The sequence below is a fragment of the Monodon monoceros genome, unplaced genomic scaffold, assembly GCF_005190385.1.
Source record: "Monodon monoceros isolate NGI ecotype Baffin Bay Population unplaced genomic scaffold, NGI_Narwhal_1 Super_Scaffold_22, whole genome shotgun sequence".
Classification (NCBI taxonomy): domain Eukaryota; kingdom Metazoa; phylum Chordata; class Mammalia; order Artiodactyla; family Monodontidae; genus Monodon; species Monodon monoceros.
The window spans coordinates 16,133,249-16,160,875 of record NW_021703779.1 but is presented as its reverse complement, the minus strand read 5'-3'; the positions used below and the strand labels follow the sequence as shown (position 1 = coordinate 16,160,875).

Sequence of the window (27,627 nt, the reverse complement as noted above, 5' to 3'; positions counted from 1 at the left end):
CCTTCAGTCTTTGTTCCTCCCATCCTGAACTTCTTTCAAGTCTAAAAAGTCCTTTCTCAAGTTCTGCATAAGTTGTCTCCTCACTGTGGAACAGTTTCTCATCCCCCCGGCCACGGTCCTCTCTTGATCGCCTAATTCATCCTCCAGGTCTCAGGCTAATGCCATACTTCTATGGGAGAACCTTCCAATCACCCCTCAGACAGATTGGATCCCCCACTTTACAAACTCATCACACTTGAAAAACCTGCTCAACTCGTGTCTTCCCTGCTAGATGTAAACTCCAGTAGGGCAGGGGCCATGTCTCTTTCACTAACCATTGTAGGCACTAGATAAATACAACTGACTAGCTAAATAAATGGAAGGATAAATGGCATGCCCAAATAAACAGATTTAGCTATATTATATATAATGGGTCTCTGAAAGTAGCCTTGAGATTTTGGGATTTTTTTTTCTTCATAATCTGATCATTTGCTTCCATACTTGAGGATTAGAATTGAAGCTGTATTCAGGCCAAGCGCCAAAACTGCCCCAAAGACAAAACGAATCAGCTGCTAGCTTTGATCTAGGCACGCAAAAGCCCAGGACCGAAGCATGGAACATGCCATGCCTCCTACTTCCCTAGAGCAAACTGGATTCTGCTTTTCATAAAACAAGAAACAAGAAAAACAAAAGGAGAAGGAGAGGAAGAAAAAGAGGCAGGGAAAGGGGAAGGGGAAGAGGAGGAGGAGGAGGAAAGAAGAGAAAGGAGAACATTTGTCACTTACTGTGCCTTTCAGCAAAAATTGGTAAACCATTTAACCAATCTTTATTCCCCAAAACTCCAGTGAGTCAGATAGTTGAAACGCTATGTTACAGCTGTTCTCAAATATGTTTATGAACAACTACGCCAAAAGCAATCACCGTGTCATAAAAAATATACACATCAGTGAAAAACACAGTACTAGTTTCTGAGACAACATGTGATGCAAGCCAAAAGAGTAGCAAGAGAATGAGTCCATCTAAACCTGCTCACACAACCTACCACACCTCCAAACCTGGCCTAACACGTCTACTCGGCACACAATTTGGCTTGTGAAGGCTGGGCACGGGAAGAAGAAAACATAATAGAAGGGCGAAGGAAGAACGGGAAGAAAAGATAGGAAGGGAACTTTAGAGCAATTTATACTCACTCACACAGCAGAAGATTGGGGGAGGTAAATCGCTGTAAGAATTGAGCTCTTCCTTGAGATTCTCCTCATCCCTACTTCTCTACACTCACCTCTCACTCTCCGCTAGGAGCTATACATGGCAGCATTTTCCAGAACAGGAAACAAAAGAGGAAATCCACAGGCCTAGGTTACCTCATATTCATCATAAAATCTTCATGGTTGCCTCTGTTCAGGTGCAGGTCATTGGGGTAGACCAGAAAACTCACAAACAGGATCATTAGGATCTCCATGGAATTTTTTCCTCGATCCACAAAATCACCATTAAAAACATATGGGTTGCTCACTGAGGGGAGACCATTCTGTGGAAGGAAGAAGGAGAAAAACAAGCAGTTAAAAGAATGTGCTTTTAAAAGTAACGCTTTGTACTTAATGTCCATGTGGATATGGAGAAAAGAGGCTGAGTCAGTTCTGGGAAAAATCTGCTCACTCACTCAAGCCAGTTTCACTTTCCAGGGCAGGCATCTCCTGCAAGGGACCTTGGAAGTGAAGGATTAGCTTGGGACAGGAAGACTCCAGGGGGATGGGGATTGTTCATTCTACTCACCACCACCTACTATGAGTTTTCTCTGAAAGAACCTGATATTTGTCCTATTAAAAATGGTTATTCTCGGGCTTCCCTGGTGGTGCAGTGGTTAAGAATCCGCCTGCCAATGCAGGGGACACGGGTTCGATCACTGGTCCGGGAAGATCCTACATGCCGTGGAGCAACTAAGCCCGTGTGCCACAACTACTGAGCCTGCGTTCTACAGCCCGTGAGCCACAACTACTGAGCCTGCGTGCCACAACTACTGAAGCCCACACACCTAGAGCCTGTGCTCTGCAGCAAGAGAAGCCATGGCAATGAGAAGTCCGCGCACCACAACAAAGAGTAGCCCCCACTCACCGCAACTAGAGAAAGCCCGTGTGCAGTGAAAAAAGACCCAACACAGCCAAAAATAAATAAATAAAATTAATTAATTTAAAAAAACAAACAAAAATTAAATAAATAAAATAAAATAAAATAAAAATGGTTACTCTCATCTCTTCCTTAGGTAGAAGAGGGAAACTTCTACCCGAGGAAGAACACTAAACTAAGAGCCAAATGTCATTCATTCTAAGGGACCCTTATTTAACTTCTCTGGGCTGTGATTCTCTCAATTTGAAAAAAGGGAATGACACTATATTCTCCACACAAACCCCCCACCCCAGATCAAATGAGAGAACGGGTATGAAAGCACTCAGGAAAGTGTAAGGTACTGCCCAACTGTGAGCAGGGCTAACACACCATCAGTACACTCTGATACGATCACACCAGGTGTTACAGGCATGTGTTTTGACTTCTCACTGACCAGGGCCATATTTGTTGTTAAATATTTTGATTACCACTCCTGAGTATGAGATAATACTTTAAGATACAGTGTTAGCACAAAAAAGGACTGGGATCAGGACAAAGGTCTGGTCTTTATAGCAGCTATTCGCTCGTTTACTTCTGTACTACTAAACTCTAAGATGAAACACGTCATGCCTGGTAGAGAAATGGTTGAGTGCATTTCTACTGCATAGTAAGATAAATTCAAATGTTTAAAAAATACATTACAAAGAGAAAATTTTAAGTACTCATACATCCTAATATATGTCCTCCTTCAAAAAAGTTACCTTCAAGAAATAATGCACGTATTCTAGTTATATTAATCTTTCTCAAATGATTTTCAAATTCCTTTTTTGTTAGATTTCAAATTACATAAGAAAATCTTATTACTTTATACTCACCACCTAGTACTTATATACACTTAAAAATTTTCATATCAATATGATAGAAATAGTTGAAAAAATATAATACAAGTTGTAGCAAATAACTTAGGGATTCCAGAAATCATTATGCAATGAAACATGTCCTGAAGGCAACTGGAAACAAACAAGCAAGCAGTGGTGTAGTGTTCTGGGCCAGAAGACTTATTCTCTAATTCAGCTCCACTTTTACTCATGTGCCTGTCCTTGGGCAAGTTATTTGATCTTTATGAACTCTACTTTCCTCATCTGTTAAATGAGAACGATAACTTCCATACTTATCACACAGGGCTACTTCGGAACTCAAATGAGACTGTGTGTATAAAATTTCATGAAAACCATAAAGCACCATACAAATTAAAAGATTCGTTTTATTATGGCCTCCAAGTTATTTCTATTTTTAAGATCCCATTATTTTATATTTTCTTATACATTAACTCACATAACCTTATTCACACTGGGCTTAGATAGTGTGAGCCAGTTATAAAAATATTGGTCATCAAAAAGTAAAGAAAAGGGGAATGATTCTGCATCTCTGATACACTTCCTTCCCTCAGCCTTCAGCTGGCTGGGATGAGTAAGCTGGAGAAGTCTGAGAGGTGCTGAAGGCTATAGGTTCTATTGGGATGTCCAAGACTGAAGGGGGCTCAAGGAGCAGCAGCAGAGAGCCATGGAAGAACTAGGTTTGAGAGGACATGTGGACTCCTTGATTAAGAAGAGACCCTGCCTCAGAGCATGTGTGTGGTCTTGCTTGGGAGAGAGGGATCTGGATCTTACCAGAAAAAGTATAGGAGAACTTCTTTTACATCTCTGAAGCTAAAAGAATACTAATACTTGTATTTAGAGACACCTAGGAACATAGAGACTTCCTCTCACACTCTTGATGCAAGAGTAGAAAGTGTTGTGCCTCCAACTATGGAGAGGCTTAACCTAGCTTAAGCAGAAAATTAAAAATGGAAATAACCTAGTACTTAAGGGGATCCAGTAACCAGAGAGAGGCAGACCAATCAGATCTGCCAAAGTGCGATCCCCTAATGAGACAAGACCACTGGAGGAGACAGAGGACACTTTTTTTTTTTAAGAGTACCATGAAATAAAGAACAAAAAGTTAATAATTCTTGGCATGAAAAAATATGCTATTCAAATTTAAAATAGCAATAGATTGGCGCTAACTAAAAGAAGGAATGGTTGAAAAATACATTACTGACCTGAAAGAGCAAGCAGATAAAAAATCTCTCACACAGAGCAAAAGGCAAAATGATGGAAATCATGAGGAATGAGTAAAAGATTAGAGTTCAGAGCCAAGAGAACTAATGTGCCAATAATAAGCATTCCAGAATCAGGAAAAAGGAACAGATGGAGAAGAGGCAATAATTACATAAATAAGAGAGGGAATTTTCTATGGTTAAAAAGAGACTTCAGCCTGAAGTTTGAAAGAGCTCATGATTTTTATGCTCAATGAACATGTATTGATTGCTTGTTATGTACTAGATACAGTTTTAGGGTGTTAGAAACACAGAAGTAAACAATACAAAGTCCCTGCATTCAAGCAGCTTGCATTTAGAGAATCTAACACCCACATGCCCCATAGAGGAAAATACTCAAGACAATATTCTAACCAAATAATAGCAGTAACAATAAAAAGTCCTTAAGCCAGGGAAAGACTAAGAGGAAAGAATACAGATGTGAACAATGAACCTTGCAATATATAATTAAATATAAATCAATAGCAATAATATGGAAATTGTGTTTAAGTACAAAGCAAGGATTCAAGAAATAGAAGAGACATACTATGAAGGAAATCTAATAATGGTCAAGAACTAAAAATATGGCATGAACAATAGCTAAGGATTTGCAGGAGAGGTGAAGGGAGAAAAGTAAAATTCTCTACAAATCTCATCTGAATGGGAGATATACATGGAAAACGTGAAAACAAATACATTTGTCTTACTGGAGGAGAGAGAGGCTAATGGTGGAGGAATAAAGTTATAGCTATTTGAGAAGTATACATACATACATCATTTATTAGAAATGTCTGGAATGGGAAGACAATGACTAATGAATGGAAAAGCACAGTAAAAGTGCCAAAGAAAACAATAATTTAAAAAACTTCACCAAAACAGCAAAAAGAAAGGAAAAAAGGATGAAACAAAGAGAAATAAATAGTAAACAAAGTAGAATAGAAGGACATTTTTCAAAAATATGTGTTGTTATACTAAATGTGAGTGGGTTAAATTCTACCATTAACATACCAAGACTACCAGACTACATTAAAACACAAAACTCAGGTATGTATAGTCTGTGAGAAATACACATGAGAAAAAAAAAGGGAGACTGAAAACAAGGTAAATACAACAAAGAAAAAGCAAAAATGCAAATATTAATATTAGATAGAGTGGAATTTTTAGTATTAAAAGTGCTAAACATGATGATAAAGCAACATTATATCATAATAACAGGCACTTTATAAAGAAGATACAATTCATAAATTTGTATTCAATAAACAAAAGAACAAGTTTTTGCTTTGTATATTTAGCTACTATAAATGCAAGAAGATTTTTTTAAAAATACAAACATAGTAAATCATTCAGATCAAATTATTGGTTTAAAATAATGTCCACAAATTATTTGACACTCCCTTTAAAAGGTGAAGCCTAATTTACCATTCCTTGATGTGGGCTGGACTTAGTGATTTGCTTTTAAGAAAGGAATAAGAAAAAGCAGAAGTGATGGTGTGCAACTTTGGAGACTAAGTCATAAAAGATACTGCAGCCTCCTATCTGATCTCTCTCTTGGATCACTCACTCTGGGGAAAGCTAGCTGCTATGTCATGAGAACACTCAGGTACCCTGTGGAGAGGCCCATGTGGCTGTTTTGTCAACAGCCAGCAAGGAACTGAAATGCTGTGCCATGTGAGTCAGCAATCTTGGAAATGGGTCTGCCAACCCCAGTCAACCTTACAAATGAGTGCAGCCCTGGCCAATAGGCTTGATTGCTAGCTCATGAGAGACCTTAAGCCAGAACCACCCAGCTAAACTGCACTCAAACTTCTGAACCATAGAAACTGTGAGATACTAAATGTTTGCAGTTTTAAGCCACTAAGTACTGGGGTAATTTATTACACAGAAATATACAATATACATATTTAGAAAGATATAGATGGAAAAAACTGAATATACAGTTTACCCTTGAACTACAAGGGTCCACTTATATGCAGATATTTTTCAATAGTAAATACTGCAGTACTTGAGAACCTGCTGTATAGCACAGGGAACGCCACTTCGCTGTACAGTAGAAACTAACACAACACTGTAAAACAACTATACCCCAATAAAAAATAAATAAATAAATTTCATTATATAATAGGTAAAAAAAAAAAAAACACTACAGTACTACATGGTCCATGGTTGGTTGAATCTGTGGACACAGAGGAACTGTGGATGAAGAGGACCGACAATAAGTTATTCGTGGATTAACTCTTGCATTGTTCAAGGGTCAACTGTACAACTAATGAACTTAATAGATAGATATATGAAGAACTTTGCATCCTATGAATAGAGAATACAATTAATTTTTCATTTGTCCACAGAGGCTTCATGAGAATCAATCATATACTTGATTTCAAAGAAATCCTTAACAAATTCAAAATAAGAAACATTTCATAGAACACATTCTCATATCATAATCCAATAAAATATGAAGTAAATAAAAATATGATTCAAAAAATTCCAGCTTCTTGAATTAAGATCCTTGGAAATTAAAAATTGTAGTCTTAATAACCATTGGATCAAAGAGGAAATCAACAGCAATATTATAAGTTCAACAGAAGGCTCAGTTAAAACTAAAATTAGAAAAGATGCATTGCCTTAAATGCCTTTATTATTAAAGAAGATGCACATGAAAGACTGTATTCATCTTAAGACATTAGAAAAATAAAAATAAAACCAATCAAATAAAGATAAAAGCTGAAATTAATGAAATGGAAAACAAAAAAATGAAAGCTATATAATCCAAAGGGTGATTCTTTGAAAGAACAAATTGATAAAATTGATGATAAAACTCATCATGAGCCTGATTGAGGATAAGTGAAAAAAGAGAATAAATGTAAGATTAAAGATTGGAAAAAAGACAAAGATATACAGAAGTAAATTTTAAAACTATATATATATATATATATATGTATATATATATATATAGAGAGAGAGAGAGAGAGAACATAATATTGGCATCTGTGGCAATGTACTTTGACAATCTAGAGAAATGGAGGATTTTCTTGAAAATTAGAAGCTACCAAAACTGATTCAAAAGAAGTAGAAAACTTCAAAAGTGCATTGGTTGCATGTTGCTTTATAGCAGAGCTCTATCTCAATTTTCAAGAGCAAATAGTTTTAATGTTACTTAAACCAGTGATTCCCATCCTTGGCTGCACATTAGAATCACATGGAGACTCCTAGGTGTCCATCAGAATCTCTGGGAGTGGGACTCAGGTATCAGTAGTTTTTTTTTCCCATTTCCTTGGGTGATTATAATGTATAGCCAAGTTTGAGAACAAGGGATTTAAGTTCCAAACCATAGAAAATGATGTAAATCTCTCCAATTTATTTCATAAGATCAATAAAACCTTAATATCAAAATTTGAGAAAAGCAACAGTCAAAATTTGAGAAAATATGTAAACATATTTTCCACTGGAATGACCAATTTTCTGGTAGTAGAACTCATCCCCAGTTAAACCAAACTTTATAGGTATTTCACCTCTACTATGAGCAATGAATACCGAATTTCTTTAGTCAAACCTAATTTTAAGCCCCTAATAGTAAGGGTCAACTAAGCCATCCACCTTACATGGCATGCTTGACACCCAATAAGTTTTAACCTTTTCAAAAAATCACACGTCTTCAAAAGATTGATTTGTGATAATGAAGCTCGTTCAACAGAAAATGTTACTGTCTGTGAAAGTGATTCTAAAAGGAGTCCTAAATATATACTGAACTTCTGTAAGTGTTGAGCCTCTGAAGGCAAAGGCAAGACATATTTGGATGTATAAGAACTGCATTGTTGAGCCAGGACTAGTTGTATTACTCTATATAGTCTGAGTTCAAATACGTTTTAGTCTTAGAATAATAAGAGAATTGGAAAACAGATAAAAAGAATAGCTAAGTCTCCTGGGACATGGGTCTCTAGGATATTTAGGCTTCTAGCTATGCTACTGAGATTTCTCTGGATTTTCTTCAAAGAAGCAAACACTGCTGCTGAGGGAACCCATCCTTCACTCAGTTCCAGTAAACCAAACTCTCTGGCTTATTCTGCAGCTGATATATAACAAACCATCTATGACATGGTGATCAAGTTGACAAATATAGAAAACCTGGGGTAACTACAACTCTGAACAGCATTAGATGACCTTCAGGGGGAAAAAAATAGCAGATCACAATTAATTAACTTGAGTAGAGATAAGGAGACCTATTTCCCACTGAAGTATTTTACATAAGACATCTAGAAGTTATCACAATTTTGGGGGGGCATTTTCCCGAGGCACATCAAACAATAACCTCTGGACCCCAACTCCACATTATTTTAATTTTTATTTCTTTTGCAAACTCTATTTTAGAGATCTGTTCTGATTATAACACACTGCCTTAATCTCAAAAGGTAAAGAATTGACTACTGTGACAGTGGGAAGCATATCAGCAATAGAGAAAAAAGAAAATATTTAATGACCTTCACAGCCGGAAAATTTGGGGCATAGGGTGTGGGGTGGAGGATGGTGGAGAAGAGAGAAAGAAAAGGAAAACAAGGCTGCGTGGCTTCCATGGACAGCATCAGTATGACACCCACAGGGGTGAGAGGTAATTAGCTTCTCTCTGTGCATGTGCAGCTCTTTTTCAACTGTAGGAGGTTTCCACACACAGCATCAATTTAACAAACTAACTTGCCAATACTTGGTCTAAAATTTCAAGCTTTCTCGTCAATGAGGAAAAGGATCTGAACGAAGTATTCCAAATTGGTCACTCTTAAGCAAGAGTGGCTGATTAAAATCAACCTTTTCAGAAAATAAAGTCTAAAAATATGACCTAACTAATGCCATGTAAATTGCTTCACTTGATGATATCTGAAGCCATATAAAGTTGGGATGCCCTTTTAGGAAAGGTGTGCCATGGTTAACCGTGTGGAACCCAGAGGAAAGAATTCCCTTCAAATCCAGATAGGACTGTGAGCTGAAACTGTCTAGCTTAGTCTTAAGGTGCTACATGATAGAATTTGTAAGGACAACCAAATATTAAAGAAACCAAAAATGTCAAAACAATCAAAAACGATCACTGGTACGGATTCCATCATGTATTGCAGCACACCACAAAAAGGATGTGGGAATAAAATCTTTTCTGATCCTTCAGAACTTTCCTTCATGATTTAGGCACTTACTAAATTACTAAAACTCTTTGAAGGGATTGTCTTAAATGTCACCTCCTCCAGGAAGTCTCCCACGACTTAGACGCCCTTCCAATGTGCTCCCTTGGAAACTCGTTTACCCCAGTTATAACATGTCTCAACCTGAACTGTCTTGTCTTTTCATTAGGTGACCTACCCCACTAAACTGTGATATCTTTGGGGCCAAAAACAGTTCCATACTCTTTCATCGCTGGGCTCTCAATCTCCACTTCCTGAACACCGTCATTGGTTAACACTCAAAATATTTCTTGCTTTCATGTGAATGCTATCATTTCACCTTTAGTCCTTTTTATAGTACTTCTTACCACCCACCTCCTCCTGTTCAATCTTTACATTAGCACTTTCCAGTTTTATATATTCCATTTAGTTTTGCCAATGGAATTAAAGAAACATTCTCTTTTTGCATCTATCTACTCCAGAGTCCTTTCCCTGATCGCACCTTAATATCTTCAACTACCTCTTGAAAAATTTTCTAATTGCCTAGGAAGTCACTTTTCCCATTTAATTTACTCAACTATTTTCCTTTTTTTATATTTTCCAAGACCTCTAGAAAAATAATTACCAGATTTTCTGTTGTGGCTATTCCCCACATACCTCCACCCCCTCCTCCTTCCTCAGACTGTAATTGTCAAAAATAGCAGGACTGTACTTCTGAACATTTATATGGTGCTATGTAGACTTAAACAAATCTCATTCCTCAAACTGCATAAATAAACTCCCTTTTGCCTTCAACTCATTCAGAAAGACTTCCCTCTGGAAATCTGGGCCTCCCTTCGGAATGGTGCTAGACTCCTGACTCCTGCAGCCCTCTGGAAGGAAAGGACCCACTCTTCCACAGGATGGAGACCTCAGGGTCAGGAGTTGGGGTGGGTCCACTTCCTCTTTAGAGCCACCAACAGACTAACACTTTGCCAGCCTCTCCTCCTTCTAGGCCCATGAGCTCTGACTAAACGTCCTTCCTCTGCATCTCATCTCTCAGTCCTAAGGCCAACCCACTTAACACACCTGCTTTCCACTTGCTTGACCTCCTCATCCCTAATATTCTCTTTCACTCATTTCAGCCACCCACATTCTGGATTCCACCTTGGACTCACCCATCCCCTAGGACTACTCCCCTTGCAACTTCCCAGCCATCCTGCTTCCTGTGCCTCCTGCCCTGACCTCAGAGAGCATGGCAATCCTTCATTCCACCCATTTCTCCCAGTTGGTTGCCATCCTGGCCTCTCTTCCTTCCCTGCCCAGACTGGATTCCGTAGCTGATCTCCAGAATTGCCCTATTTACCAGAACCCTCAGTTCCCTGCCGGCAAACCTTTGGCTGGACTTCCTGACACCAGCTCACTACCTGGATGGCCTTCTATTTCTCCTGACCCCACTCTCTGGCTACCAGGCCCTAGACCTTTGCTTAGGCCTCCTGCAGTCTCAACCGAACCTCTTCCTAAGTGCTGGCTCCATTCATCCACTCCTGGTTTGGCTTCCTCCATTCCCTTCCAAGCTCCCATTCTGAATGAATGAAATGAAAAACCTTGTATTTCTATTATAATTTAGTACTTTAAAAAATGCTTTTGGATATTTATGTTGTTTTATTCACAAGACAACCTCTTATGGGGTGGAAGCTCAAGAATACTGCAGCCAAAGAAGAACTAAATAGACATTTATCCAAAAGACATACAGGTGGCCAACAGGCACAAGAAAAGATACTCAACATGGCTAATTATTAGAGAAGTGCAAGTCAAAACTACAATGAGGTGTCACCTCACACCAGTCAGAATGGCCATCATCAAAAAGCCTACAAATAAATGCTGGAGAGGGTGTGGAGAAAAGGGAACCCTCCTACACTGTTGGTGGGAATGTAAATTAGTGTAAATCAGCCACTATGGAGAACAGTATGGAGGTTCCTTAAAAAGTTAAAAATAGGGACTTCCCAGGTGGCACAGTGGTTAAGAATCCGCCTGCCAATGCAGGGGACATGGGTTTGAGCCCTGCTCTGGGAAGATCCCACATGCCACAGAGCAACGAAGCCCATGCACCACAACTACTGAAGTCCACGTGCCTAGAACCCGTGCTCCGTAACAAGAGAAGCCACCGCAATGAGAAGTCCGCACACTGCAATGAAGAGTAGCCCCCGCTCGCCACAACTAGAGAAAGCCTGCGCGCAGCAACGGAGACCCAACACAGCCAAAAAAAAAAAAAAAGGTTAAAAATATGGTAACCATATGATCCAGCAATCCCACTCCTGGGCATATATCCGAAAAAGACAAAAACTCTAATTTGAAAAGATATGTGCACCCCAATGTTCATAGCATCACTATTCACAATAGCCAAGATATGGAAGTAACCTAAGTGTCCATCGACAGATGAATGGATAAAGAAGATGTGGTGTATATATATATACACAATGGAATATTACTCAGCCATAAAAAAAATAATGCCATTTGCAGCAATATGGACGGACCTAGAGATTATCATACTAAGTGAAGTAAGTCAGAAAGAGAAAGACAAATACCATATGATATCACTTTTATGTGGAATCTAAAAAATAATACAAATGAACTTATTTACAAAACAGAGCCAGGCTCACAGACATAGAAAACAAAATTATGGTTACCAAAGGGGAAAGTGGGGGGAGAGATAAATTAGGAGTATGGGATCAACAGATACACACTACTATATATAAAATAGGTAAATAAAAAGAATTTACTGTATAGCATAGTTTCAGGTGTACAGGAAAGTGATTCAGATATCCAAATCACTTTCCTGTATACCTGAAACTAACACAATATTGTAAATCAACTATATGTCAATACTATTTAAAAAAAAGAAAAAAGAGGGCTTCCCTGGTGGCGCAGTGGTTGGGGGTCCGCCTGCCGATGCAGGGGACACGGGTTCGTGCCCTGGTCCGGGAAGATCCCACATGCCGCGGAGCGGCTGATCCCGTGAGCCATGGCCGCTGAGCCTGTGCGTCTGGAGCCTGTGCTCCGCAACGGGAGAGGCCACAACAGTGAGAGGCCTGCGTACTTCAAAAAAAAAAAAAAAAAAAAAAGAAAAAAGAATATTGCAGCCAAAAAAGAAATTAAGGGTCATGGAGGTTATGTGGCTTACTCAAGCTCTCACAGTCCCCAAAGAGTAAAATTGATTTCCCATCATAATAATCAGAATATATTTTCTTTCAGGCCATCTGAGACACCTATGCTATGCCCAATTATTCAACATGCTAGTTGTGGGGATGATGTATTAATCAAAAAGAGAGACAAAGGGGTACAACTGCGAAGGCAGAGGTCACCTCAGGATCAATTTTCTATATGCAATCAACCCAGAAGCAAACATTTAGGTTGCAACTGCTGGCTCAGAGAAAGAAATGAAGCCAGCCAATCGAAGAGATGCAGAGAAACTCCATGCTGGCCAAGCTGCTTTGTGCCCTCTGTGCGGGCTCCCGCAAACAAAACCCAACCAACAGGGCTTCCCTGGTGGCGCAGTGGTTGAGAGTCCGCCTGCCGGTGCAGGGGACACGGGTTCGTGCCCCGGTCCGGGAAGGTCCCACATGCCACGGAGCGGCTGGGTCCGTGAGCCATGGCCGCTGAGCCTGCGCGTCCGGAGCCTGTGCTCCGCAACGGGAGAGGCCACAACAGTGAGAGGCCCGCGTACCGCAAAAAAAAAAAACAAAAAAAAAAACCCAACCAACAAAGAGGAGTCATAGCACTGGAAGAGCAGCTGAGCCTGGCAATGATGAATCAGGGTGGAGAAGAGAAGAGCAGTTTGGAACTTGCTATGGGGGACTCCTTTCATGCATCATTAGTGCACAATGGAGGAAAATACTGCTGTGGCATGCTCACTTCTGAACCAAATAACAATAAAATAAAACAGACTGTTTCCCTCCCCTTCCTCTGCCATCTAGACATTTGCCATGTAATAAAGAACATAAATACAATCAGGTACAAATCCTAATGGATCTACAGATAACAATAATATTAAACAAAGACCCAAATTAAATCTTTAAAAATTTTTTGTGAAATGTGTGAAAAAAACCAAATCTTTCAACTTCTTGGATTAAAAACTGTCCTATTATATCTGTATTTGTACCTATCCCTAATAAAACTAATATTGTTATTTGTCCTAGGACTGCCTTCCCACAACAAAAATATAAATATTTAGCAAAATAATCATTTACCTTATAGTAGATCAAAAAAAGATCATCCAGTTTCCCATGCAAATCACCTGGAAATGAAATGAAAAATCGCTATTCAGTAGGAACAAGAATTTAAAAACTGAAAAGACAAAAACTCTAATTTGAAAAGATACGTAACAGAATTTAAAAACTGAAATACTACTGATATACTCCAAGCGTTTTCAGGACATCGGGTTTTTACCCTATGATGATATTAATTCAACAGACAATTTGTTTCCATAGCACTCTATGGAAACCTTGTCCCCTTTCCTATAGGGGACAGCATCCGATGTGGCAATTACCTATTCACTCCTGCCATTTATGGGCCTCCCTTCGGGATGGGCCTCTGTGCCAAGTGCTCTGTGCCACTCTGTGCCAAGTGCTAGACTAAGGGTTTACGTGAACTGTCTTGTTCAATCCTTACAACCACTCTATGAGATGGGTATTGTTTTCATCATACTCATTTTACGAATGAGGCTCGGAGTAGTTAAGTAACTTATGCAAAGTTGCCCAGCTACCAAGCAGCAGAGCTGGAATTCAAACTCAACTTTATCTCTCTTCAAAAGTGAAGCTCTGGGCTTCCCTGGTGGCACAGCGGTTGAGAGTCCGCCTGCCGATGCAGGGGACACGGGTTCGTGCCCCAGTCCGGGAGGATCCCACGTGCCCCAAAGCGGCTGGGCCCGTGAGCCGTGGCCACTGGGCGTGCGCGTCCGGAGCCTGTGCTCCGCAACGGGAGAGGCCACAACAGTGAGAGGCCCGCGCACCGCAAAAAAAAAAAACACACAAAAAAAACTGAAGCTCTTAGTGATTGTTCTATACTACCTACACTGTAATCTCTAGGAGAACAGCAGTATCATCTATATTGGCATTAAACCCCAAATGCCTCCCATAGTACCTGCTGCATAGTAGGCACTCAATAATTAAGTTTAATTTCTAAATGCAAAGGTTTTTAAAGCCACATTTTCAAAAATATGCTCCAGCAGTAGCATCTGAAACTTAAAAATTTTGAGTAGATAGTTGACATTCTCTTGATGAGACTATTAGAGAAAACAAAAATGAAAGCATGGCTTTATAAAACTCAGCCAACTAAGGGATAACATATAAATAGATGAAGCCATTAATTTAAAAACAAGAGTAAATATGTGAGTATTCAAAAGCCCTATTTGGATAACTATTTCTAGGTAAATATTTGACTTTCATAACCTCTGATCATAAATTTTTATTCCTTGTATCCAACTTAATTACCAAATATAATTTAATTCAGGAATACTTTTCCTCAGTTTGCTTAAAATGCTACAACCAAACTTAACCAAATATATACAAGAGATGACTCCAATTATAATGGGAATAATAAAATTAAAATCCTACATCACCAGCACTTATTTATAAAATGACTACAATATTAAGAGCATATTAATACTACCGTATACTTAAATCTCATTGCTCTCACTCCAAATCTAAGGAAATAAAAATGGAAGGACTTTACTTATCAGTTAAATATATATTTTTAATTATTTTGTTTTCCTAATTTTCTTCAGGATACTCCAATAAAGATGGTTAAAAAAAAAAAACCAACAACTTTAGCTAAGAAAATATGAGCTCATTCACTCAGCAGCTACATTATGCTGCTTTAAAGGAGAGGCACCAATGTACACCATTGAGAATAAAGGTGCCTTTCGGGCTGACACAGCAGAGGCATGTATATGTTTGCCAAATCTGTGTGTGGTTAGTGCTTCTGAGGCCACATCAGAAAAATATGAGTTCTGATGGCAGGGAGGAATTTCTGAGAGGGAGACAAGCATAATAATAAAAATGCTGTGAGTCAGGTATTCTGTAGAATTTGTTTAATTGGGAGCTTTAGAATATCTGCAATGCCTTAATGGACAAAGTATTTCACTTCATATCAATAAAACAAGCTACTATTAGCAGCTTTGGTTCCAGTTAAAAAAAAAGCAAAAAACAAAAAACCCCAAAGATTTGGGTAGTCAGAACTGTTGCAGCTGGTATGCTAATAAATGAATTGGTTTCAGCATATTAAGAGTTGAGGCTATACAAATATTTTCATTTTTTTCATAAGCTGCCTTATTATTTTTTAATTAATTAATTAATTAGGCTGCTCCAGGTCTTAGCTGCGGCACGTGGGATCTTCGTTGCCGCGTGTAGGATCTTCCTTGCAGCATGCAGGGTCTCTAGTTGCGGCATGCAAACTCTTAGTTGAGGCATGTGGAACCTAGTTCCCTGACCAGGGATCAAACCTGGGCCCCCTGCATTGGGAGCACTTAGCCACTGGACCACCAGGGAACTCCCTAAAAATATTTTTAACTTCTAGTTGGACAGCAAGAGATAAAACTCAATGTATCATGGAAAGGCAGCCACAGAAAGATATTTCCACTGCATACAAAAACCTAAGTGCATAACTGGTTATCATTTATAACATAAACTAAAACACCTACTATATTTCATGCACATTGAGCAATGTGTAGCATGTTTAGATGTGCATGTAAAAAAATGCATCTGGAAATTAAAATAATGGTAAAGATTCATCATAATTTCTCCCCCTTTCCTAATACTGTCTTAAACAGAGGATGTTTATGAAAATATGGCCCTGATTTTAAATTTTATTTTAAATGATGACCAAATTTTTCTAAGTTCAATGGGGCTATTAAAGACAGAAAATAATAATTCCTAAGCTATGGGAACCTATGGGCCTTGGTTTTTCCTTCTATCAATGGTGCTACATGGAAAAAGTCTGGAAATAAATGCCCTGCCAAGATGTGGGTATCTTTAAAATAATGGAGCTGTCCAATCAATCCATTCCCTAGTCCTTGTCTCATGATGGAAAATGAAACATCAGTCAGAGCAGTGCATGATGGGAGTTGGGATAGCAGATACGGAGTTGGCTCTAACCTGGGATGCAGAAGATCTGATTTTTAATTCTGACTCTGCCACTAACCAGCTGAGTAAGCTGAGGTGGAGAGAGGGCGACAAGTTAGTACATAGAAATGCATGGAAGGCAATACACTTTTCTCTCTGGGCCTCAATTTCATCCGTAAGAGCAAGGGATAGACTAGATGGTCTCTGTAAGAACCACTCAGTTCTTACACTGCATGATTCCAGGACTTACATGCCCTCTAATTAATTCATGTCTTCTTCCAGATCCTTTTATGCAAAGCTAAGTCTCCAATGGCAACTGGAGGTATACTGGAAACATATGGGAGCAGATCACACTCCCTGTTTGGCCTATTATATACACTCTGAGAGCAAACCTCGCCTTGGCTCCAGAGGCTTCATGGGTTGGCATCGCTTCCTGAGCCTCATGACCCAAAATTCTTTATCTCCATGAAAAGTAAGTGCTGATGAGGCCTTGAATAAAAGGTCCCCACTGCTGAGATGCATCGTCTGGAAGGCAGAGATGTGGTGGCCTGATTCGGTTGGCATTGAACCATTAAGGACTCCTCAAAAGCCTGAGTCAGGACATGTCAAGGAGCACGTACTGCTACATCAAGTCCCTGTCGCCACTATCAGATGCTCGAATGGAAATAGTTTAATTAGACTGCCAAATCCATTCTACCTGCCAGAGTAAAAGAAACATGGGCAAAAATTGATTTGGAAAATAACAATCACTGTTTTGTAACCTAAAGGCTTAATTAGAAGTTAAGGGAATTGCTGTTCCTTCCACGCACTCCATTCTCAGACAGTTGCAAGCACGCTGAGCACCAACTGTGTTGAATTTCAATGTGTACTGCTTCTTGAAGCAATATCCTGTCAGACTGGCCTATATGATAACAAAATCTAAGCTCTTGTTATTTAGAAGAACAAGGAACAGATTTCTGGGACATTCCCACTCTTCTAAAAGCTGCAGAGACCAGGTGGAAAAATCTAAAACAGCAGCCGAGGGCAGAGAAGAATTTAGTCTCCACCCTGCTTTTTTCTCTTCCCAGCATAAGTGGCATGCAGAGGCCCACCTAGAAAAAGCTACATTGAACAAAGATAATGAGAGCCAGAGGGAGGGCAAAGAACACTTATTCCACCCATGGGTGATTTTCTGTATTAAAATGCTGCCTGCCTTTATAAAAAGCTATGAGTTCTTTAATTTCTCACATAATTAATTCCTGCCAGCTGGTATGCAAAACAAAGACAAGATAGGAAACAGTACTATCATGATAGAAAACTCTATATTAACACTTTTCCCTTAACACAGTCCAATTTACACAGTTTTCAAGTTAGGCCAATGATGTAGAACCAAGAGGCTCCTAAATATTAATTTGGCAACACTGCTCTGAAACTTACCACAGATTGTTATCTCTTTGGAGGGAGAAGTTTTTATGTGAGTGAAATTCGGCATTTGCTGCAGGAGCTTCTTGGTTTCAAATAGCACCTCTAAGACATAATAAGCATGAAGTATCTGTGAGGGCGAAGGAGAGGAAATAGATATAATGAACTAGGAGAAAAGGCATGAGTGTGTAGAAAGCAATATAGGTGGAACATATGAGCACGTTTCAGGTAGCTGTAGTTCACGACAACCTCTAAATTATTTTTAAATAGATTATCCTAGCATAGTATCTGGCACATAATAAGCCCTCACTACAGATGTGTAAGTTGAATGAATGAATGGTTCCTAGGACGTCTATATTCTCATGTTCTTAATTGACATCACCCATTCACAGAACATTTCTTATTATTCTTGGTCCTTAGAGCCCAAGAGAGGTGACAAGAAAAAAAGGAGACTTCCTTGCCCTAAGGAAATGTGCAGGCAAAAAAGTAAAGAAAAGAGAAGGAGGGAAAAGAGAGAGAAGTAGAAAGGGAGAAGCAGAGAGATTGTTCAAGAGGAGCTGCTTTGCATTTGCTTGCGACCTCCTGCCCTGGGGCTGGGAACTAGATGGGGGTGCTGGGTTAGGAGGTCTCACAAGGTAGCCAGACAGGCCCCAAGGGACTCCTGAGCCAGGCGTCCTAGGTGTGGCTCAATATTTGGTGCACAGACATGAGTTTACAGGACAGCAAGCACACTTATATACAAGTGTAAGTATAGAACATATTGCCAATTCAAATAAACCATTCAGATTAGCTCCTATTATGACTATTCACCCCTTGATCTCCTCCAGTTACAGTGTTGATGACAGCATTGTTTTGGACAGATTTACTGGGTTTTCTCTTCCAGGCTTTTCTGTTTGTTTGTTTTTAAATAGAGTGTGTTGTTCTCTCTTTTTTTTAATTATGAACTATTCCAAATACATAATTCAAAAAGTGATGTAGCTGATACAAATTTAACAGATGCTAACACCACTTTCTAGTCAGGAGTGTCTGCGCCTGTACTGTCCAATGCAGTAGACACTGGTCACATGGGGCTATTGACCACTTGAAATGGGGTCAGTCAAAATTGAGATGTCATGTAAGCACAAAATACGCATTGGATTTTAAAGACAGTATGAAAAAAAAAAGTAAAACATCTCATTAAAAACTTTTAATATGAATACATATTAAAATGATAATTTTATATGTTGGAGTAAATAAAATACATTATTAAAATTAATTTCACTTGTTTCTTTTTGCCTTTATAATGTTGACTACTAGAAGATTTTAAATTATGTATGTGGATCACATTATATTCCTATTGGACAGCACTGGTTTAGATTATTGGAGGCTGAGAGAGAGGTCATATCTACATATTGTTCAGATAACGCTTTGGGCATGGGATTCAGGACAGATGGAACCCTTTGGAACAATCCTATCTCGTGGTGTCCTGAAATTTCCATTTCCACTTCCTATTAAAATAATGAAATTATTTTCCATTTCCACTTCCTATTAAAATTATTTAATCATGAAATTCTCCAAACTTATTTTTTTTAAAAAAAACCAGGAAGCAGGATTGGAAGCAATGTGAGAATTAGGAGGAAAGAGAAGGTCCCCTGGATGTTAATTAGTGGGGAGCAACCCACATTTCCTGTCTCTCCAAACCTAATGGATTGCTAAGGATTTTCCCCACAAAAGCATTCTAAATCGGTGAGTCAAATCTTTGGCCAGATTTTAAAGGAACAGGCAAAACACTCTGATAGCATGATTTATTTTAATTTCCATATTTAATTTATTGATTCCCAAAACTGGCTTCTGTGTTACCTTAAGTTGCCACTGTAGACTTTCTGGACCATTTGTAGTGCTAATCAGAGTAATTACTGTCTGAAAAGGCAGTTGTTTTATTAAGTTAAATTAACAAATAATCATTGAGGATATATTGCAACAACAGAAAACCCCTATTATGAAAATGGTTTTTCTGGGTCCTTTTTCAATTGGTTAAAATCACTTTTGTATTATTAGTCCCTACAAAGCCAGTCTACTTCTCTTTAAGTAGCATTATAATCATGTTTATAGCAATATTAAATACTCAAAAGAGTTAACTCAGAAGTTGATTTCTATTTTTACAAATATATTCAGATTAAATGGCAACTTGAATAAAATACTCACATTCTTTTAAAGGCACTGAGGGAGGAAAATATTACTTTGAAAGGATTTTCTTTTTAAAACAGTAACTAGTTTTTAAATGAAAAAAAACCCCCACATTTCTAAAGTTGAAATAAAAATTTAAACAGCAAAAAGGAGTATAATAATGAAAAGCAATTTTCCTTCTTCCCCAGACTTCAGTCTCCTTTCCCTATTCCCCAAAACAGCCACTGTTAAGAGTATCTTGAGTGTCTTTCCAAAAAATATTCTATGCACTTGCAAGCATATAAAAATCAATATAACCAGGTTTCCCTGGTGGCACAGTGGTTAGGAATCCACCTGCCAATGCAGGGGACACGGGTTCAAGCCCTGGTCCAGGAAGATCCCACATGCCGCGGAGCAACTAAGCCCGTGTGCCACAACTACTGAGTCTGTGCTCTAGAGCCCGCGAGCCACAACTACTGAAGCCTGCACGCCACAACTACTGAAGCCCTCGCGCCCAGAGCCCATGCACCGCAACAAGAGAAGCCACTGCAATGAGAAGCCCACGCACCGCAACGAAGAGTAACCCCTACTTGCCGCAACTAGAGAAAGCCCGCACGCAGCAATGAAGACCCAACGCAGCCAAAAATAATAAATAAATAAAATAAATTTAAAAAAATCAATATAACCACATATGAATATGCAAACACATGTATAGGTACATAATCCCTTAAATAAAATGTGGTATATTCACACAAAGGAATATTATTCGACCAAAAATAGGAATGAGGTACTGACTGATACATGCTACAACATGAATGAACCTTGAAAACATTATACCAAGCAGAAGCCACCAGACACAAAAGGCACATATTATATGATTCCATTTATATAAAATGCACAGATTAGGCAAATCTGTAGAGACAGAAAGTAAACTAGTGGTTGCCAGGGGCTAGGGAGAAGAGGGAATGAGGTACAGGGTTTTGTTTTGAAGATGATAAAAATGTTCTGGAATTAGATAGTGGTGATGGTTGCACCACATTGTGAATATACTAAAAACCAATGAATCATACACTTTATTTAAAATGGTTAAAACAATCAATTTTATGTGATGTGAATTTTATCTCAATTTTTAAAAATCAAAATATATAATGCTTATTAATTTTGTTAACAAATGGGAGCACATTGTACACTATGTTGAACCTTTTATTCTTCCCTTAGCATCATATATTTTTCATTTTTATAAAATCGAAATTGTCTATCTTTTCTATTATAGCTCCTTGAATTTTTGCCATAGCTTTTATGTCCTTGAGCATATTAAGCATATTTATTTTCAACTCTGAGTCTGATAATGCCATTCTTGAAAAACTCTATAGGTTTGTTTCCATTGTTTGCTGTTTGCCTCAGTTTTCTTTTGTGAATCTTGCATCCTCCTGTGCCTGGTTAACATTTGTGTTAAGTTCTGGATACTGTATATGAAAACTTGAAGAAATCATTTAAGGCCCTATTTTCTTACAGAGAGGGTTGAAATTTTCTCTTGGCAGGTGGCTAGGAGCACTAGCTGTCTAGGATGATATCAATTCAATTTCAGGAATTAGATGATTCAAAATTTTGCTTCAGTCCCTACAGAGCCAGTACTTCTCATTCACTCTTACTCCTAGGGTACACCCTTAAGGTCCTAACCTGAGAATGAGGGTTCTGGGGTGATGTCAGAAAATAATGAAGTAGGTAGTTCCAAGATCCCATCACTCTGCAGAAACACTGAAAAATCAAGCCAAAAAACCAGATCAAACAAACAAAAAAACCTGTCAGACCCAACTTTGTCAGAACTCTGGAAGATAGTCAAAGCTCACAGCAACCAATGCTGAATTAAGAAAGAGGCAACTTAAAAATGGCACAGTGCAAGCAGAAAGAAAAGGCTAAGATGGATTTGTGAACAGCCAGGCTAAGCAGTAAAGGAGTGTACCAACACAGAGCCAATCTGCAAAGACTAGATTTTCCTTGCTTCCCTTTCCTTCCCTTCTGTTCCCTTCCCTTCTTTCTTTCCCTCTCCCTCTTTCTTCCCCCTCCCTCTTTCTTTCCCTCTTTCCTCCTTTCTTTCCTCCTCCCTCCCTCCTCCTCCCTTCTCTCTCTCTCTCTCTCTCTCTCTCTCTCTCTCTCTCTCTTTCTTTCTTTCTTTCTTAATGGCTCTTGGTGTTCCAGGAAATCTCTTTCGAAACACTAGGTGAACACAGCCTAAAAGAAAAGAAACTTTGGAGACCTCACACCCAACTAGACCTAAGAGACATCTATAGACTACTCCACCCAAAACAGCAGACTACACATTTTTTTACAAGTGCACATGGAACATTCTCTAGGATAGACCAGATGTTAGGCTACAAAACAAGCCTCAATACATTCTAAGAGACTGGAATCATACAAAGTATCTTCTCTGACCACAGTGGAATGAAACTAGAAATCAATAACAGAAGGAAAACTGGAAAGTTCACAAATATGTGGAAATTAAACAACATACTCTTGAATATGTTGAAGAAATCACGAGGGAAATTAGAAAATACTTTGAGATGAACAAAAATTAAAACACAACATACCAAAACTTATGGGATACAGTAAAAGCAATGCTCAATGAGCAATGTATGGCTGTAAATGCCTACATTAAGAAAGAAGAAAGATCTCGAATGAAAAGCCTGACTTAATGCTTAACACATTATTGACCAGAGACACATTAATATGTCTTTTGTTATCTGAACATCATTGACCAGAGACATATCAATACGTTTTTAGAGAGTGATACAATTAACATCACCATGCAAAGTTGTTAGAGCTTAAAACTGATCAAGCGTTCATTATATAACTTATGATTGTCATTATCATTCACATTTTGCTCCATTAGGTTTTTGCTCCAACCTTGTGTATATCATAAACGTAAAATTTTCAAAAATGACACACTGTGAAATTTTGAGTGAAGAAGAACTGTTCGGTGAATTTTATGCAGAAACTTTCTCTGACTGTCCAAGCAACATATATACTAGTGTCCAGAAGATGACAGTTCTTCAGAATATAGTTCTGATTCAGACGATGTGAATATAAGACCAACAAAAAGACAAAAAACCTTAGTGATTGATTCTGATACGGAAAGTGAAAATGAAACTCGTGGTGCTGGAGAATGCTCCTTTGCTTCTACAGAAGAGTGGATAGAAGACAACATTTCACAAAAATTAGAAGACTTTACAGGTGTGTCAGATATAACTACTGAATGTAATAACCTGCAAAGTGTTAGCGAAATAACAGAATTGACTTTCTGGCCAGCCAAAATAAAAATCGCCAGCCACAGGCATTAGTTTCTACAAAAATCCCCCCATCAGTAATGAGTTAAGGAGCTAGAAGAAGAAGAGCAAATTAAACGGAAAGCCAGCAGAAGGAAGAAGATAGGGATTAGAGTGCAGATAAATGAAATAGAGAACAGAAAACCAATAGAATCAACAAAACCAAAAGTTGGTTCTTTGAAAAGAGCTACAAAATTGACAAAATTTTACCTAGACTGGCCAAGAAAAAAAAGAGAGAAAGTGCAAATAACTATAATCAGAAATGAAAATGGGGACATTACCACTGACCTCAAAGAAATAAAAAGAATTATAAGAGAATATTACGAACAACTGTATACTAACAAATTAGATAACTTAGATGAAATGGACAAATTCCTGGAAACACACACATTATCAAAACACTCAAGAAGAAATAGAAAATCTGAACAGATCTAGAACACACAGAGATTGAATCACTAATCACAAACTTCCTAACAAAGAAAAGTGCAAGACCAGACAGCTTCACTGGTGAACTCTATGAAACGTTTAAAGAAGTAACACCAATCCTTCTCAAACTCTTCTAAAAAATAGAATAGAAGGAAGCAATTCCTAACTCATTTCATGAGGACAGTATTACCTTGATATCAAAGCCAGATAAAGACACCACACAAAAAGAAAATACAGACCAGTATCCCTTACAAATAAAATGCAAAAATCCTTGACAAGATACCAGCAAACCAAATCCAACAGAATTTCTAAAGAATTATATACCATAACCAAGTGGGATTTATTCCAGGAATATAAGAGTGGTTCAACATAAGAAAACTAACCAATGTAATACACAACATTACTATAATAAAGGGAAAAAAACACACAATCATCTCAACTAATGCAGAAAAAGTATTTGACAAATTCCAACACCTTTTCATGATAAAGCCACTCAGAAAACTAGGAATAGATGGACACTTCCTCAACTTGATAAACAGCATTTATTAAAAACAAAACAAAACAAAACCATAACTAACATCAAACTCAATGGTGAAAAGATTAAAAGCTCTCTCCCTAAGATCAGGAACAAGAAAAGCATGTCCACTCTCACCACTGCTATTCAACATTATACTGGAAATCCTAGCCAAATCAGTTAGGCAAGAAAAAGAAATAAAAGGCATCTAAACCAGAAACGAAGAAGTAAAACTCTATTCACAGATGATGTGATCCTGTATATAGAATATCCAAAAGAATACACACACACACACACACACACACACACGCACCCCTATTAGAGCTAATAAATGAATTCAGCAACGTTGCAGAGTAAAAGATCAACCCACAAAAATCAGTTGTGTTTCTATACACCAGCAATGAACAGTTCAAAAGGGAATTAAGAAAGCAATTCGTTTTATAATAGCAACCAAAAGAATAAAATACCTAGGAATAAATTTAAGGTAGTGAAAGACTTGTACACTGAAAAGTATAAAATTATAAAGCATAGCTGAAGGAAATTAAAGAAGATCCAAATAAATGGAAAAACATCCCATGTTCATGGATTAGAAGACTTAATATTGTCAAGAAGACAATACTACCCAAAGCAATCTACAGATTCAGTGCAACCCCTACCAAAATCTCAGTGGGCTTTTTTGCATAAATGGAAAAGTCAATCTTCAAATTCACTGCAAGGGACCCTAAATGCCAAAACAATATTGAAAAAGAATAACAAAGTCAAAGGATTGACACTTCCTGATTTCAAAACTTACCACAAAGCTACAGTAATCAAGACAGTGTGGTACTGGCATAAGGACAGACACACACACCAATGGAAAAGAATTGGGAGTCCAGAAATAAATCCAGACAGCTATGGCCTATTAATTTTTTACAAAGGAACCAAAACCATTTAATGGGGAAAGAACAGATTCTTCAACAAAAGGTATAGGGACAACTGCATATCCACATGCAAAGAATGAAGTTGGACCCATACCTCATACCATATAGAGATGTTAACTGAAAATGGCTCATAGAGCTAAATGTCAGAGCTAAAACTATAAAATTCTTAAAAGAAAACATAGGGGTAAACCTTCATGACCTTGGATTTAGCAATGGATTCTTAGATATGATGCCAAAACACAAGCAACGAAAGAAAAAAGGAGATAAGTTGGACATCATCAAAATTAGAAACTTTTGTGCCTCAAAAGACATTATTAAGAAAGTAACAAGACAACCTACAGAATGGGAGAAAATATTTGCAAATTGTATATCTGATAAGGGACTTGTATCCAGAATATATAAAGAACCCTTACAACTCAATAGTAAAAAGACAAATAACCTGATTTTAAAATGGGCAAAGGATCTGAATAGACATTTCTCTAAAGAATGTGTACAAATGGCCAGTAAGCATGAAAAGATGCTCAACATCTTAGCCATTAGGGAAATGCATATGAGAACCACAATTAGATACCACTTTACACACAACTAGGATAGCTATAATAAAATCAAAAATTTTTTAAAAACATAAAATAACAAGTGTTGGCAAAAAATGTGGAGAAACTGGAACCCTCACCTATTACTAGTGGTAATGTAAAATGGTGCAGCCACTGTGGAAAACAATTTAGCAGTTCCTCAAAACGTTAAACATTGAGTCACCATATGACTCAGCAATTCCACTCCTAGATATAGAAACAACAGAATTGAAAACATATGTTCATATAAAAACTTACACATAAATGTTCATGGCAGCATTGCTCATAATAGCCAAAAGGTAGAAAAAATCCAAATGTTCATCCACTGATGAATGGATAAAAATGTGGTATACTCATATAATAGAATATTAGTCAGCCATAAAAATAAAGGAGTGATGAAACATACTATGGCATGAATGAACCTTAAAAACATTATGCTACGGGAAATAAGCCACATACAAAAGGAAACATATTACATGATTCCGTTTGTACAAAATATCCAGAAGAGACAAATCCACAGAGACAGAAAGTAGAACAGTGGTTGCCAGGAGTGGGGGAGGAGGGAATGGTAATGGGTACGGCACTTCTTTTGGGGGTGAAGAAAATGTTCTGGAATTAGATATTAGTGATTGTTACACAATCTTGTGAATGTACTAAAAAGCACCGAATCAATCGTACACTTTAAAATGGTGAATTTTATAGTATGTGAATTAAACCTCAGAAAAAGAACAAGGAAATACTGTAAGCCAATAGATAGAGAGGAGGTTTCTGTGCACCTGAGATTTGTATTTAATGGGTTAAGCAAAGCAGAGGGTAGCTCTCACTTAATGTGAAGTTTTTCCCCAAGGGAATGCATTTCTGCTGTAGTATTTTCATCTATTCATTCAACAGATGGCACATGTTACGTACAAGAATCAGGACAGTATCTGCTTCTACTTGCCTGTTGTTGCTTGAAGGCCTCAATAAGTAAATCAATATCAGTAAAAGTGAGAGGAAATTGCAGCCGAGGACCACAGTAGGAGTCTGGGACGTCTATCAACACCCAATAGTCCTGTCTATCCTTGTCCTGGATGTTGCTGTCAAAAAGGTGAGTTACTAATTCTGGAAATGGAAAGACAGAAAAGGGGGGAAAAATCTACATTCCCATACTTAAAATGCAATAAATAACTTCTTGAATACCTAGCCCATGTAAGGCACTGTGCTAAGTGTTATGAATACCAAGATAACCCACACATAACCATGAGGAACGATTTGTTCTGAGATCAGTAGGTACATTCACATGAAGCATCATTATCCCTTCCCAGGTGGACATTTTACCAAAGCAGTGAGTTCATCAGCGGGGAGGAGAGGGAGGAGCACAGGGAAAACTGGTCAATCAAGGTATTTTGATGCTCTGAAGCTCTAACTCTACATTTTTTTTGCCCACTCTAATATCTCAGATTTTTACTAATAGGGCTAGAAACATAACAATGCATTGTATTTGGTTCAAATATCTGTGGCTATTCAGAATCTACAGAAAATTAAATGGCAACATTTAATTTTTCCCTGTTAAACACTTCAAATTTTACTTACGTAATTGATTTGTTTCTCTCGTCACATAAAAACCAATTTTCTGACATGATTTTCTTTTTCTTCTTGGTAACAAACCATAGGCAGAAATTCCCAAAGGACCTCTCTCTTGAAGAGATATTTCTGTGTAACGGATTACCTGCACTGCCCATTTCAGTAGGTGCTGAGACCCAGGATCTCTTTCTTGCTAGACTGCCTATGAAACAGTCAGCCCAAGAAAAGAAATCTGGCCAATTCAGGTGGAGAAAGATGAAAAGTGATACGGTAGATTGATTGCAAAAGTATCCCCAATTCTCT

The 27,627-nt window shown here is 38.1% G+C and overlaps 1 protein-coding gene across 1 annotated transcript in view; it reads right to left on the bottom strand.

Annotated features, from left to right (window-relative positions):
* PPEF1 (protein phosphatase with EF-hand domain 1) overlaps nt 1–27,627 on the bottom strand; it is a 139,509-nt gene that overhangs the window by 39,254 nt on the left and 72,628 nt on the right. Inside the window, exons 3-6 of the mRNA XM_029241259.1 lie at nt 26,702–26,862; nt 17,877–17,991; nt 13,590–13,636; nt 1,341–1,507 (exon numbers count right to left, since the gene is read on the bottom strand). Coding sequence (XP_029097092.1) covers nt 1,341–1,507; nt 13,590–13,636; nt 17,877–17,991; nt 26,702–26,862 — 490 coding nt within the window. The remainder of the gene's footprint in view (nt 1–1,340; nt 1,508–13,589; nt 13,637–17,876; nt 17,992–26,701; nt 26,863–27,627) is intronic.